The 14822-nt window shown below is 39.2% G+C and overlaps 1 protein-coding gene across 9 annotated transcripts in view; it reads right to left on the reverse strand.

Annotated features, from left to right (window-relative positions):
* Positions 1 to 14822, reverse strand: part of PPFIBP1 (PPFIA binding protein 1) — a 168659-nt gene that overhangs the window by 3340 nt on the left and 150497 nt on the right. For 6 of the 9 annotated variants that reach the window (XM_046657117.1, XM_046657168.1, XM_046657159.1 and 3 more), the window contains 12 exons: positions 14707 to 14767; positions 14324 to 14353; positions 12283 to 12454; positions 11763 to 11795; positions 9299 to 9449; positions 8855 to 8983; positions 7225 to 7375; positions 6153 to 6264; positions 5942 to 6030; positions 2798 to 2920; positions 2135 to 2260; positions 1345 to 1533 (listed from right to left, as the gene is read on the reverse strand). In XM_046657117.1, the coding sequence (XP_046513073.1) occupies positions 1345 to 1533; positions 2135 to 2260; positions 2798 to 2920; positions 5942 to 6030; positions 6153 to 6264; positions 7225 to 7375; positions 8855 to 8983; positions 9299 to 9449; positions 11763 to 11795; positions 12283 to 12454; positions 14324 to 14353; positions 14707 to 14767 (1366 nt within the window). The remainder of the gene's footprint in view (positions 1 to 1344; positions 1534 to 2134; positions 2261 to 2797; positions 2921 to 5941; positions 6031 to 6152; positions 6265 to 7224; positions 7376 to 8854; positions 8984 to 9298; positions 9450 to 11762; positions 11796 to 12282; positions 12455 to 14323; positions 14354 to 14706; positions 14768 to 14822) is intronic. The other 3 variants (XM_046657176.1, XM_046657151.1, XM_046657136.1) reach the window with 1 other exon arrangement.

A 14822-nucleotide genomic window follows, 5' to 3' on the forward strand; every position in this document is an offset into this window, starting at 1 on the left:
TAAGCCTATTCTCCTTATTCAAGCCAACTAGCTGGGTAGTCACTGTGATAAGCAAAATATGCCAGGAGCCTTAGTTTATATTAAAACAGGACTTAATGCAATGAGATTTCTCAGGACTGAATTCAATTTTGCAAGATTTCCCAATCTAAGATCAGCAAAACAAAATGGTCCTTACTGTATTTTCTTTTTGGGTGAGGCTATGATTATCTTGTGTGCCCGCTATGCTTCCATAATGGGACTGGCGACTGGCTAAAAGAATCTCCACTCTTTTGGAGAGAGAACTTCCAGTGATACTTTGAAGAGAAATTCCATCTTAGTCCCTGGATAGTTCCTGAGACTGTTAAGGGGATGGTGATCGGGCTGACGCTGAGAATTTAAACAGAATAGACTCTCTCAGAAGTTTCAAATCTGGCACACATCTTTTAAGAGAGAAAGGGAGCTGAAGAGAAAGTGTCAGTGGGTATAATATAGGGGAGAAGGTACAGGGGGTAAAAAAAAAGAACTTGGTACATATTTGTGGATGAGCCAATTAACGCTATCTCCACATTAAGTTGGTTGAGATAACAGACTCAGAAGACTTCACAGAAGAGTGACTTTTTTTTTTTGAGGAAGATTAGCTCTGAGCTAACATCTGCTGCCAATCCTCCCCTTTTTTGCTGAGGAAGACTGGCCCTGAGCTAAGATCCGTGCCCATCGTCCTCTACTTTATATGTGGGACGCCTACCACAGCATGGCTTGCCAAGCAGTGCCATGTATGCACCCGGGATCCAAACTGGTGAACCCCGGGCCGCCAAAGCAGAATGTGTGAACTTAACCACTGCGCCACGGGGCTGGCCCCAGAATGATTTAAAAGAAGAAAAAGTAATCTGAATTTGGTATGATCCCTGAATCCAGATAAATCTGGAAATATCCATCCTGTGCTGGTCTACTATGAATAATTTCTAAAGTATCTTTTCCCTAATTTGCAAGGTTGGTCAATTATAAGCCAGACAAGTTAAATCTGTATGAGAAGAAATCCTCCTCTTATACTTGATTTATCCGTAGGACAAGTGCAATCAATATTTGGGCCCAAGTCATGGGCTTTCTGCATTGGCAATGTATCAATTATAGAAGCCAACATCATAATCTTAATTACTGTTAACTCTAATAAAAGAAATGATTTGAGCAAAGATTTGTCCAGAAGGAAATCTTCAAAAATGCATTTTCTTAATTACTCTTAAAGATGCATATACCTTCAACCCACCCACAAAACTTAGTAAACCCCAGAAAATGGGATAGCCAGGTAACAGTCAAAACTCAGCCTTTGCTATAAGCAATGATTAAATGGTACAAGCTTGCACCAACCTTCACTTTGGCAGTAGCTGTTAGGAGTACATAATCTGGCAACTCCATGGCATCGCGCTTCTGGTGTTGGGCCTCAGCACCGATCAGAAGGTTGAAATGAGTGGCCAAATGTCTTCGCAACAGGGTCTTACTTGGTGGGATGTTCAACAACTGAGCCATTGTTTCTACATTAAAACGAGGTTCTAGAACCTGTAAGAGAAATTAAGATTGCTTAAGGTACCATATATCATACATGTCTGCATTGTGCTTTATAATTTGCAAAGCTCTTTCATTTAGTTATCTCCGATGACCCTCTCAAGAGCCCAGTGAGACAGACAGAGCACGGACTTTGATCTTCAATTTACATATCTTTTCTTTATTTTGGCTCAGCTGGTCAGAAATAGAGCTGGCCCTGACATCCAGGATTACAAAGTTGGGGCTACGACCTCTCTGAAGTGGTACCCTTGGGATGCCTTTGGATGCCAACTCCTTATGCAACATCAGCGTGCAGAAACATAATCTGCATCTTGGCAGGGGTTTTCAAACATGATCATATGAGAGCCAGTGGCCAAATGTTATCCAACATAAAAGAGGACAACAAAAGGGAAATGGATTTAAATCCAATCTAGAGTTATGTGATATAAATAAAAAATAGAGAAAAAAATACTCTGAAAGTAAAGATTCACTAGAAATAATGCAGGAGGGTTCAATTAGATGACTTTTGGATTATGAAAAACAAACTGATAATATCCTACTCATTAGACTAATGGAAATAATATGAAGTTAATTTTAAATTAAAACAGAGTTTTACCATGAGCCCACCATGAACACCACTGCCTCTGAGATTGGGGGCATATTCTGCCAGGTCCACGGAGCGCAGCCACTCCATCACTCGATGATTGGTCCACTGCTGAACCTCTGATGGGGTGATGCTATTCTGTGGGAACAAACAACCAGCAAGAGCTTGAGTCATTGACTATGGGATTCCAACTACTAAATCTGCATGTTCTGTCTAAAAAGTCTGCCCCAAGGAGCAGAGTTACTCAATATCCCACTAATGTTTAGAGGAAAGGTAAAAAGGTGTTTGCTAATTTGAATTCTCTGTTAAGGAATCTATATCACAGAGTTTCAAGCTTTTCTACATGCTAATAAAGCAGTGCTTGAGGAAAGGAAGTCTTCAAAGCGATATTTAACTCTGTGGCTTAAGGAGGCAGGAAAAGAAAATACACTCAAGAAAAGGAGGAAGGGTAATTAAAAAATAATCCAAGCTTCAGTTACACAGGTAGAACCATCATGGAGGGAAAGGAAGGAATACAGGAAAACACAGTCTAAGAAATGAGGCTGGATTTGAGGCTGTGAGGGTACCAGAAGTTTTCTCTGCAGGCTCCAAGAAGGAATGGGTCTTAGTTTCCACACACGGACAGTCACATGCATGGAAAGTGCATGCTGTGTAAACCTCAACCTCAGATGCTACCTCATCAGACGGCCGCCTCCGTAGACAGTTTGGTTCAAAGTTATTGATCCTCAGGACCTGGATGGCCCTTTTGATGCTAAGATGATGGAGCACACTCACAACCTTCAAAGACAGTAAGTCATCCTGCAAAAAAGAACAAAAGAGGAGCTCAATGAGCTGGCCTAGCAGGAGGACCTTCTCAGGGAAATCTCAGAAAACAAGTAAATGTAGAAGAGCCCCAGTACTAATAGGCCCCGAGGGCTTGTAAGTGTTTTCAAAGCTTTTATTTAGTCCTAGAACCCTTTTTCCTATTCCAGTCAAAAACCTCTCCAGGACCCCAATATATAATAAAATCAAAATTCATGTTGTTCCAACTGAAGCCGACTTCTACCTGTTTCTCTCTCTTCCAGACATTCTGAGACAGGATGGTGCCACCCCACAAAAAATGCAGTCTAAAAAGCACTCGCTGGGGCACTACAAAAAGAGATCCATTTTGATTTGATTTGATCAAGGAACAAGCTAAGAGCAAGCGATGTTCACTGACGATTGAGGCTTGGTTTTCTGAGCTGAGGCATATCACAATTTTGGGGAAAACCAGTTAAACTATCCCTCCAGCCTCAAGAAACCTCTAGTTCTGGATTATTATGCCTTCTCTAGCAGACGTTGTGAACAATTTTGGAAAAACTCTGCCAATCAATGCAGAGGTTTTGGTGAGAGTTAAGGAGAGAAGAGAAACGAAGAAGTTAGAAGTTGCAACACATATCATCAGTCAGTTCCTTCAAGGAGTAACTTTTAACCAGTCTCTGGTTATTGGGAACATTTCAAACATACAAAACACACCAAAATAAATTATTTTAGAAGAAGGTGACTTCAGAGGCAGTGTCAAGATAAGCACCAGTCCACTTCACGACACACCCAGATGATAAACAAGGAAAACGTCCATTTTAGGCACACCTTACTGATAACACATTTCTTGCAGGGTGAAAAAATTTAATCTATTATAGCAATATTTTTTAAATAAAAATATTAGACAATCCATTTAAATCCTTAAGGCTACTAACTGAACAAAAATTATTGCCTGAATTTTTTCTGGATTAATTTCTTAAAGGTAGTTCTTTATAAGTTAGAAAGAGCACAACATATTTTAATCTAAGATTGAGACATCCATTCAAAACATTTCCATGTGGGCTATTTTCAACTAACTAAAGTCTATCAAATTAAGAAAAACCTAAATGCATAAGGTTTACAATGTAAATAAAATGTTAATTATTTTAGCTTAAGGAATTTTAAAAGTAGGGGGCGTTTTCTTTTAAACCAAAACAGATTATTTTGGGGGGATTAAAAAAAATCTTTTATTTTTAAAGTAATTTTAGATTCACAGAAGAGTTGCCAAAGATAGCACGGACAATTCGCTAAGCTTTCCCTAATGTTAACACTGTATATACATGATATAGTCATCGAAACTAAGAAGTTAATGTAGACAATAATAAAATTAACTGAACTACAGACTTTATTCAGATTTCACCAGTTTTCCTCCTAGGTCTTTTTTCTGTTCCAGGATCCAATCTAGGATACCACATTAAAGGACACGTTTTGTGATTTAGGATTTCTAGGGTCAAATATTTTATTTTTTTAATTTTTATTTATTTATTTTTGCTGAGGAAGATTGGCCCTGAGCTAACATCCACTGTCAATCTTCCTCTTTTTGTATGTGAGCCACCAACGTAGCATGGTCACTGACAGATGAGTGGCGTAGGTCTGCATCCGGGAACTGAACCTGGGCCACCGAAGCAGAGCACGCTGAACTTAACCACTAGGTCACTGGGGCTGGCCCTCAAGTTTTTTAAAATAATTTATTCTTTTATAGCCGTGAAAGTTATAGGTATGCTTTTTTGTGATTTTAAGCCTGAATATGCTCTCATTTCCAGAGGAACATACTTATACCTACACAAGCCAGCAAATATTTACTGAATTTGTTCCAGGAAGACTAGTAAGCTATTATGAGCAGGGATCTGCAAACAGTCTAGGATCAAATGCTCTATGACTTTCTACTACCTTCTAACTATAGAAACTCGGTTGAGTTACCCAATTTCTCGATTCCTTTGTGTCCTCATCTAAAAACTGGGGATAATAAGAGTGCTAACTCCAGGATTGCTGGGACTTGAGTACGAATATGAGTAAAGTGCTTGAAAGAGTGCCTGACACACAGCAAATGTGCAACACACCACATGTTGGTATACCACATGCAGGTTTACACGATGTGCCCACCAAGGGACAGACTTTGGTTCCACAATAGAGAAGAAAACAAATCCCATGAGATCAACTCCAGATTTCTTTGATATTGAAAAATTCCTATGTAGGTTAGTTGTTTGAAACTTTCGACTTATTTAAAGAAGATACTTGGGGTAGTTGGATCCATAGCCTAGCTCACAAAAGGCCATTTAAATACAAGTATCTTCGGTTGACCACTAAGAGTACTATGGAATCTAGAACACGTTCTCCTAGAATCCAAGGAAAAGTCCTTCTACCCATTGGCTGGAAGGCTAGAAACATGCAACAATAATGAAGGAACCAGAACGAAAGTCCACCTTTCCCTACTTCTTCTGTACTCCAGTGACTCCTGCCCTAGCAGAACCAGGCTGAAGTGAGAAGGATGAAAAGCTTTCAGGCAACAGTTCTCAAAAGAAGGGAAGGGAGAAGACGAGTCCCTATGGATGTCAGGTCTCAGAAGGATAGCCTCTTCTGAGTGGCCACTGCACACAGGAATATGTAACTGAGAAACTGCCAGGGCTTCAAAAACTCTACTTTCTCTCTATTTTTCAAACGTCTTTATGATATATAATTCAATTACCATAAAATTCACCCATTCAAAGTACACATCAATGTCTACGCTGTTCAATATATAAAATCAACTTTCTGGATAGCTTAGTTTAAATAAGATTTCATGCAGCTTAAATCAGGGTTTCAAATTTCTCCAAGGCTACTGCAATCACCAAACCCTACAACTTCAACCTAGCAGGAAGGATTCCCAATCCACTGCTCAAGTTAAAGCAACACTTTCAAACTCTGGTGGAATCATTGTGAAAACACTGTATTTTGCTTACTCTATTTTTGGATTAAAAAAAAATTTTTCACTCCTCCAAATCCCAGGAATGAATCACTTACAACAGTCATGTAATGGAGCATTCGACCATCTACCCGTCCTTCATCAAACTGGGTCTTGTACTGGGGCAGACCAATATCATCCAACCATCCTAAAGGAGAGAAATTAGTGTTGTTACCAAGCCACAAAACACTGTTCCTGTGATTAAAAAGAAAACGCATCTCTCTCCCTCTCTTCATTCATTCATTCATTCATGAATTTAAAACCTCTTACTAGTGACCCAGTTGAAATCCAGCTTTCCATGATTGGTTTCTTCTTCTGATCCCAGGGCTTGCAGTGCCAGCTGGAGTTTCTTTCGATGAAGCAAATGCTTGATTCCAAGTTCCTGAAATAATAAACGGAAATATCGGCTTTACAATTGTCCATATGGGCTGCATGCCACTGGCAAAGGATGCAAATTCCTCCAAAATGAAGCTAGCATTAAAGACCCAATAACTACATTAAATCAGAATACTAACTCAGCTAGTAAAATGTTGCTGAACAAAAGGCCCCAGAAAGCCAAGACCACAGCAGTTAATTTAGCAGTATGTTAGATATTCCCTATTAGGCTCATTCCTTTGCAAGATAGGAACTGTAGCACAATAATAGGAATCCTACTCTTATTTTGTATTAAATGTTAAATAATTAGGAAGATGGGCTAGCCCAGTGGCACAGTGGTTAAGTTTGCATGCTCTGCTTTGGTGGCCCAGGGTTCAGGGTTTGGATCCCAGGCACGTTCCCAGCACTGCTCATCAAGCCATGCTGTGGCGGCATCCCACATAAAATAGAGGAAGATTGGCACAGATGTTAGCTCAGTGACAATCTTCCTCAAGCAAAAAGAGGAGGAATGGCAGCAGATGTTAGCTCAGGGCCAATCTTCCTCACCAAAAAATAAATAAATAAATAATTAGGAAGAAATGTTAAATAACTGGACATAAAATGCAGAGCTCTGTTTTCTTTCCTTTTGCAAAGTCAAGCTGAATTGCATATATTACACTGAGCAGGTAAGCCATTGATAAAGCCACAAAATGACTGAGAAATATGAGCTGAAAGTTTACTATGACTATACAATTATTTTTCATTAAAATGCCCAGTGGCTTAAGTGTTCCATAAAGAATCATTAAGACCAAGTTCATCCTTTTACGTCCATGAGACAGAATATGCATGAAGCAGGAAACCCAAACTTTTTCAAGAGAACTTACTGGCTCCACCCACTCCTCTTTGTGCAGTGCAAAACAACCCTACATTCATATTCTCTTTCTCTCTCCCAGTCTCCATTGTGTAAACAAAACAGAGAAGCAGTCACCTTCTCTAGATCTTGCTGAGACGCCTGTAAAAGTGTTTGGCCAGATGCAATCCAGTGCTTGCCAGAATTCAGGTAGGACCCCAGGCCCTGTTCCACAAGCCAACTGCAAACCTGCTCCTTGGTCCACTTGGCAAATGGCATATCCAAGTCACTGCAGGAAAAGGAAGAGTTGCATGAAAAACAATTCAAAGCCAATCTGCAGCTTATCATCGGAGTTAAACAACTGTATACTCAATAAATACAGAAATTCCCTGGTGATACATATTTGACCACAAAAAGCTTAACTTTCAGTATGTATTTAGAGGAGGAAGTGGTACTCGAGTTGAAGGCTACCTTGTAAGACCATAGTCGTCATTTCAGACAACATCACAAAAGATTCAGTGTGATTTAACAAGAACATGTCCCACAGACCAAGACCGAATTGAACCAGGTCAAGTCACTGTACTAGTTTCAACCAAGGTTGTTTGAGGATTGAATTCCAAAACAGAAAATACTAGGTCAGATTGAAATAAATTCGAGTCTAACTTGAATTAACTTTAGCTAAATTATGGTTTCTCTCCAGATGGTAATCAATGAGAAGAGGGTGATACACCATCATTGAGTACGGAAAAGTGTAATCAAAGCAAATTTCTGTTCTATTTTACTTTGACACACAAATAGTGTTCCTAATTGAAAAAGAAAATGTGAGATAAAGGTTTTTTTTTCAGATAGCACAAGGAGGTTCCCTATTGTATACAAAGAGAACATATGGCAAATGGGACTATTCGGTATTTGAAGAAGGCCAAAGTGAATTTCCTCCTTGATGAAACTTGTGTCCAGTCTTCCGCCTGGGTGGGAGGGACCATGGTTAAAACATTGCTAGCCCATTATCACTTTGGAAAGATTTAGTATCAATGATTTGTGCTCTATGTTTGCCAACTCCACCCCTTTATTCTCAGTAAGTCAGTGCAGTAATTCCAAACCAGCCCTAAACTTTCCTACATAAGAGTATAGGAAAAGTTCTAGGAGTCTTACTAGAGAAAACATTACCTAGTCTTAATAAATGTAAGAATTCTGATAGAATGTAAGTGCTTTCACAGACTCCATTAATTGCTGATGTTTATCGAAGAGTTATTATTTGCCAGACACTTAATACATATTAACTCGTTTAATCTTCACAACCACCTTTTGGGGTAGGTATTTATTATTACTATGAGAAAAGAGGCACAGAGCCTGGAAGTAGTTGCTCAAGGTCACCCAGCTTGTAGGAAGTGATAAGGCCAGAAATCAGATGCAAGTGGTCTGACTCGAGAATCTACTCTTAACTACTATGTTATCTTATCTTTCCAGGGCTATGCTTATACTTATTTTCTATGTACAACTTAAGTCGAAGAGCCATTCTAGTACAGATGTTGCTGACACTTTAGCTCTGGCACCTCCCTAGCTCACAGAGCCCTCACCTTCTGTAGAGTTGTTCACCAACCACTGCCAAAGTGCACTACTCTAAAGATGATGGTCCCTTCCACTAGGCATGGCACTAAGCAATGGCTTCGATTTGTGTAATCCAGGGAGAATACTAACATTGCAGGTGCTCACAAGGCCTTGACACGTGGGGAGAGATGCAAAAATCCATTAGTTTGGCTGTTTTTACCTGTTAGTTTGTCCCAAATCTCGAGACCAACCCAATCGGGGCCCTGCAGTTGCCCTTGTCCCTCCTCTTTTGAATTCAGGCTCAGACATGTCATCTGGGTTGAATGTAGTTGACTGACTTCTCCTAAGTCTGAACAGAAGACATAATACACATTGCACTGAATTAGAACTGAGGATGCCTTAGAGTTTAAAAGTTAATCAGAACATTTTTAACTGGTGCATACATTTGAGCTACTCTTCTTTCTAAGTCACTAGAATAGACATTTGGATTTAAACTTTAACTGAGATCTAATAAGTTAATGAATCCCAAATCACAATCTTCCTTCCATAAAAGGAACACACACGCCTTACAATTTTGTACCCATTTTTGGCCAATTTCCCATTTATTCCCAGATTTGAGCAACACTTAAGACAAAGCCCACTCCACCTGTTCTCGGTCACTTACTTTCCAAAGAGTTTCATGATGCCTCTGGATTTCTTTTTGGAATCTGGTGATGGTGGAGACATCTGGAAGGGACTGCTCCCCTGTGCATCTTTTGGCCGAGAAGGCACACCAGTTAGATCTAGGTGCTCAGCTGTCTCCTTTTCTGTTTCAGCTATCCCAAGAACAGAATACAAACTTGATGCATTTTAAAATATGGAAAGAACACGACTAGATGTTAACCTTCTTGGCCTTAGCAACTGTTTAGAATCCTTCTTCTGTAGGTCTTATAAATCAGTGATTTACAAAGAGCACCCAGCAAATGTTAAAAATGGAACACAAAAGTATGTTCTACTCTGTAATCTCTTGTGTACAAAGTTAACTAATTTACAAATTATAACCCCTCTGAGATTCAAAGGCGTGACAGGATTGCCATATTCTTTCCTTGAGTGATTTGAGTTCATAATGAAATTATTCTCAACCTTGCTATAGCAATTATTACTGCTGGCTATCTCCTACATCCTTCAAAATCATCATCTCCTTCAGCTTCTTGTCATGACGCTCTCCTGGATCTGTCATCTGATAGTTCCTTCTTTGCTGTAGCACCCCTGTTTTTTCTTCCTCTCCACTCCACTCCAAGATTCTGTTCTAAGTTCCTTCTGCAGGATCTCTTGACAAGCTCACCCACTCTATGCTCAGCACCAAATGATGGTGTCATTCATTCACAAACATTTGGCATCAAAATCTCTGGGCCTATAGGGTTTCGCCAGTTTGAATCCTGGGCGCGGACATGGCACCACTCATCAGGCCACACTGAGGCGGCATCCCACATGCCACAACTAGAAGGACCCACAACTAAAAATACACAACTACCTACTGGGGGGCTTTGGGAGAAAAAGGAAAATAAAATCTTAAAAAAAAAAAAATCTCTGGGCCTAATCTCTCTCCCCAGCTTCAGTGTCTCAACGCTGGATATATTCCCAATTCGGTATGCCAAGGACATCCTGGATTCAACAAATCCATCCGATATTCCTGAACATCTTCTCTTAAATTTTCTTATTTAATATTTCATTAATACTAACTAACACTCTACCTGTTACTCCAGTCCAAACTCTTCAACATTTTCTTTTCATTCCTTCCTCTACTTCGGCATTTACATCAAATCACTTACCAAGTTCTGGCAGTTTTTTATTCAAGAAATCTATTCCTGTGCATAACCTGCTATGTCCTAGGCACTGAGAGGAGACTAAACTGGATATGCATAAATTTTTCTTTTGCTGCCTGTTGATTTTGCCGTAAAAGAACAACATCCAAATTTGTTACTCCCAGATCTCCCAGCATTAACTATCTCAGTTCTTTTAGCTGTTCCTTAATGGATGGTCCCACACAAGCAAAGACAAGGGCTACTGTTTCCACAATGTGAGATGGTACACTTTTATAGAAGGAAAGTAAAATCTGCACAAAAATCACAGGAATGGTGTTTCAGCCAGATATAAAAGTTGCAGAGGCTGACTTTTCTATGAAGCGGAGCTGTGATTATAGGTTATAATAAGCAGCATTTGCCTCTTAGCATTGACAGTACATTTCCTCTAAGAAAGATGCAAAAACATTTGAAACTAGCTGTCTGAATAGATCAGTGTATATTATTCATCCAGTGTTCATTCTGGACATTTAAGGCTACAAAGAGAGAGAAGCCACCTTTGCTGATCCCCATGAATAGACAAATATGTGGCTATCTATCCAAGGTAACAGAACCTACTGGAAAATCCAAAGGAACCTTTCCATTCAAACCCTGTGGCCATGATGGGTACAGGTGTCCCCGAAAATGTTGCCTAGCCTACCCTCATTTTAAAAGCATCATATTTCGATTTTGAGGATTTTTTTTTTTTCCTACGGTACCCTTCCCTTTAGAGAGGAAAACTGAGTTTCCCCTCTCCTAAACTCACTTCAGGGCCGACTCCTCAAATAACACACACAGTCACTTTTGTCACCACTAAATATTACCTCCATCTTCAAAGCAATAAAACGTCAGAAGAATGTTTCCCTGAGAGAAGTAAGTGTAAAATGATCACTTTCAACGTCTTCCACAGACCTCTCTACTTGGCTAAGAACTTCTTTTTGGAGGCTGGGAAAAATGTAAACGTGGAGAAGGAATTGTAAGGACCTCAAAGTTAGTGTGAGATGATACGCACTTCGAGGGTGAAAGAGCTGGCATTTATAATGCCAGGACGTTGCTGCCCTGCCCTCTGAGAGATGCTGTGCACTTCTAGGTCCTCTGAGCTACTCGCAAGGTGTCATTAGCATTGGTTAAAACAGCGTTTAGGCTTGAAAGCAAAGGCTCTGCAGGTGGAAGGAACACTCTGAAGTAGAGAACTACATTTTCTGACTGCTGCCAGCTCGCTTTCTAGAGATCACAGATGCCAAGAGCAGGGATTAGCTCGTTTGGGAGCACAGCGCTGGCGAGGGCAGGCATGCAGGTGTACAATACCTAAGGTGGGTGCACTGGCACTTCGTTTACGATCTTCAGATATCCCAACAACGCACACAATCACACGCAGCCCAATGGAGAGAACACAGGGGAATGACAAAATGAAACACAGATCAAACTCCTACTCACGAAATACACACAGTGAGAGGGGAGGCAAGCACGGCACTGTGCTTCCGAGGTTACACACAGACTCCATTAGCAGTGTCAATATGGGGTTAATTTTGTCCTCTTTCAAAATAGATGGGAAGCTGTTTACAATGAAGTCAGAGAGAATCACAGTTTTAGGCCTTTCCTCTAGGTTTACCCCCCAGAACAGAGAGCAGGGTGAGAGTTACGCAGAGCTATCTTCACACCGCTGAATCAAACCCACAGAAGTATTTTTTACTAACTTTACCCTCCAGTTATTCACCTTCGTTTCTGAGAAAGAGAAATGTATAAACAGATGAATGAGGGAAAGGAAGAGATTGATCTTTTTCTCATCCTGAAAGAATTAAGACAAAGGCACTTGGGCCATAAATACCCAAGTTTGGTGCACTTGCTGTCCTCTTGTTACTTTTTATTTTAAAAAAGCCACGACCGAAGGAAGATCTGGCTTTTCGAGTGCCAAAGGGGTTGTCATCCATGGAGGCATCATGTCCTGGGGCTTTGGGAGGGAGGCTCCCAAATGGGCTGCTTTCTCCTGGAGCTTTTTCCTGAGAGAGAAGTAATAATAAATGTAACATAACACCAATGCATATAATTATTAGGACACGCTGCGTTTAATACTAAATATGTTACATAGGTGATTTTATTTAAAAGAATGACTGAATTAACAAATTGATTTTGAATATCAAATTCCACATTAGAAGTTAAAAAGGTCAATTCTGAAAGCTACTTAAGAAATAACAACAGAAGCAACAACAGAAATATGGTCATCACTAACCCATAATCCATGTGATTAGAACTTGAAATACTAGGATAGATAGAGAAATTCTCAAATTTTATTTGCCTCGTTCCCCTAAAGACATGGAGATATGACATAACTACAACAGCAGATTTCTTACTTTTCTAACACTTATGACATAGGTTTGGCTATAATATAGTTCACAGTCTTTATGACTCCATCAATAGATCCCCAACAGAATATAATTATTCTAAAAAGTAGGCATTAGTCCCAAGCTCCACATCAGCAATATAAGGAGATTCTACTCATTCTTCTCCAAGAATTAATAATAAAATGAAGTCACAATCAGCAACCATTTAAAACATTTGTTTTTAAATGGGATTCTGGGATATATTCATATCTCGCCTGTGAGTTACCAAACATAGATCACCCATTTTTCAAAGACTAGGATACATTCAGATATACTTAACATTAAAACTAAACTTGATATAATTAAAATTTTCTTGGTTGACTCAGAAGCCACTTCAGGTGTCTACGATATTTCAAGGTCTTTACTTCAATTGTGATTAAATTATGCTTTTAAATACTGCTTATTTTTGAGCTCTCCGGTTATTTGAATTGGCAATTATAGTCACATGGTTGGTTATTTTTTTTAGTAATTGTATGAGGAGGCTTTTGTTTGCATGTTCTCGTTTCTCTAACATCTCTTGCCCTCTGCTTCTTTTTTTGCAGACGTGGAGGAGGGCAAAGGGTTATTTGACTCTATATAATCTACTCATAGTAACTAAAAAGTTAGAGATGCCACAATTCAGTGGTACTATTATCTACATCTCAATGCTTACGTCAAAATCATTTAACCATCTATTAAATTGGCAGGATAAAAAGAACAGAGGGTGACTAATTACGGCTGTGTCCACCGTCTGTGCTTTGTCAGTTATACCTACATTATGACTCGAGGCACTGGGAACCAAGAGCCAAGAGACTGCGTCTGGAAGGAGCCCGTCTACCCGACTGTAACCTTTACAAGGTCAATGTTAACGATCAAAAATCAGAGGAAAGAAGAACCAGAGCCCCTGCTGATGATGTCTTTAAAAATACCAAAGGTTTGCTGTAGACAGACAGTGGTTACATAAAATAAACTGCTGGTGATCTAAGAAGGGCTTTTTGTGGTGTCTAAGGAAGCTGAGTTATGATCGTTATGGTCATCAAACACATTACTGAGAGTTTGGGGTTTTGTTTCTGTTTTTACAATAACTTATTGAGGTGAAATTCATATAACATAAAAATAACTATTTTAAGTGAACAATTCAGTGGCATTTAATACACTCACAATGTTGTGCAACCACCACCGCTATCTAGTTCCGAAACATTTCCATCATTCTAAAGTAAAATCCTGTACCCATTAAGCTGTTTCTCCCCATTTCAATATCCCTCATCCCTGGCAACCACCAATCTGTGTTCTGTCTTTATGGATTTATCTATTCTGCATATTTCACATAAATGGAATCATACAACATGTGATCTTTTATGTCTGCCTCCATTCATTTAGGATGTTTTGGAGGTTCTGAGTGTTTTGGTTTATTGGAGACATTTAACATTAATCTTACATATTAGATGTCTAATGCATATATCAGAAGTCTCAGACATTTTTACATTGTAATCTAGACATAAAAATTACCTCTGAAGGCTTCTGAATAGGCTCCTTTTCCTGTTCAAAACAACGACAAAATTTAAGGTTGTTATAGGAATGCTTTATGTATTCAGAATTTGTCACATATAATTCCACAAATTAAAATAAATTTATATCAATTTCTAAGCTACAAAATCTCAGTGTCATTTATTTCTACAATGTTTTACTAAAGTCTCCATTTTTGGTTTTATGTGCTACTTTCAATCCTTCATACTCATACGTCTTAATATTTACCATTAACTGTGGTATCCAATAATTTTCCTTTAGAGAAACCACAAGTTCTTAAGAATTTTATTTGCAAAATGGGAAAAGATGAAGGTCCCTAAATATTTTCTTCTCAGGGTAAAAGACAGAAAGAACACAGAACCAACCCCATCTGATGACTCTTTCTTCAGGTTGCCCAGGCTGCTAGACTTTTGAAGACTTGAAGTCCTGAAAACAACAACAATAATAATAATTAGGATTAATAATAAATGGAACGGTGTCA

The sequence above is a fragment of the Equus quagga genome, chromosome 1 (genome assembly GCF_021613505.1).
Source record: "Equus quagga isolate Etosha38 chromosome 1, UCLA_HA_Equagga_1.0, whole genome shotgun sequence".
Lineage (NCBI taxonomy): Eukaryota > Metazoa > Chordata > Mammalia > Perissodactyla > Equidae > Equus > Equus quagga.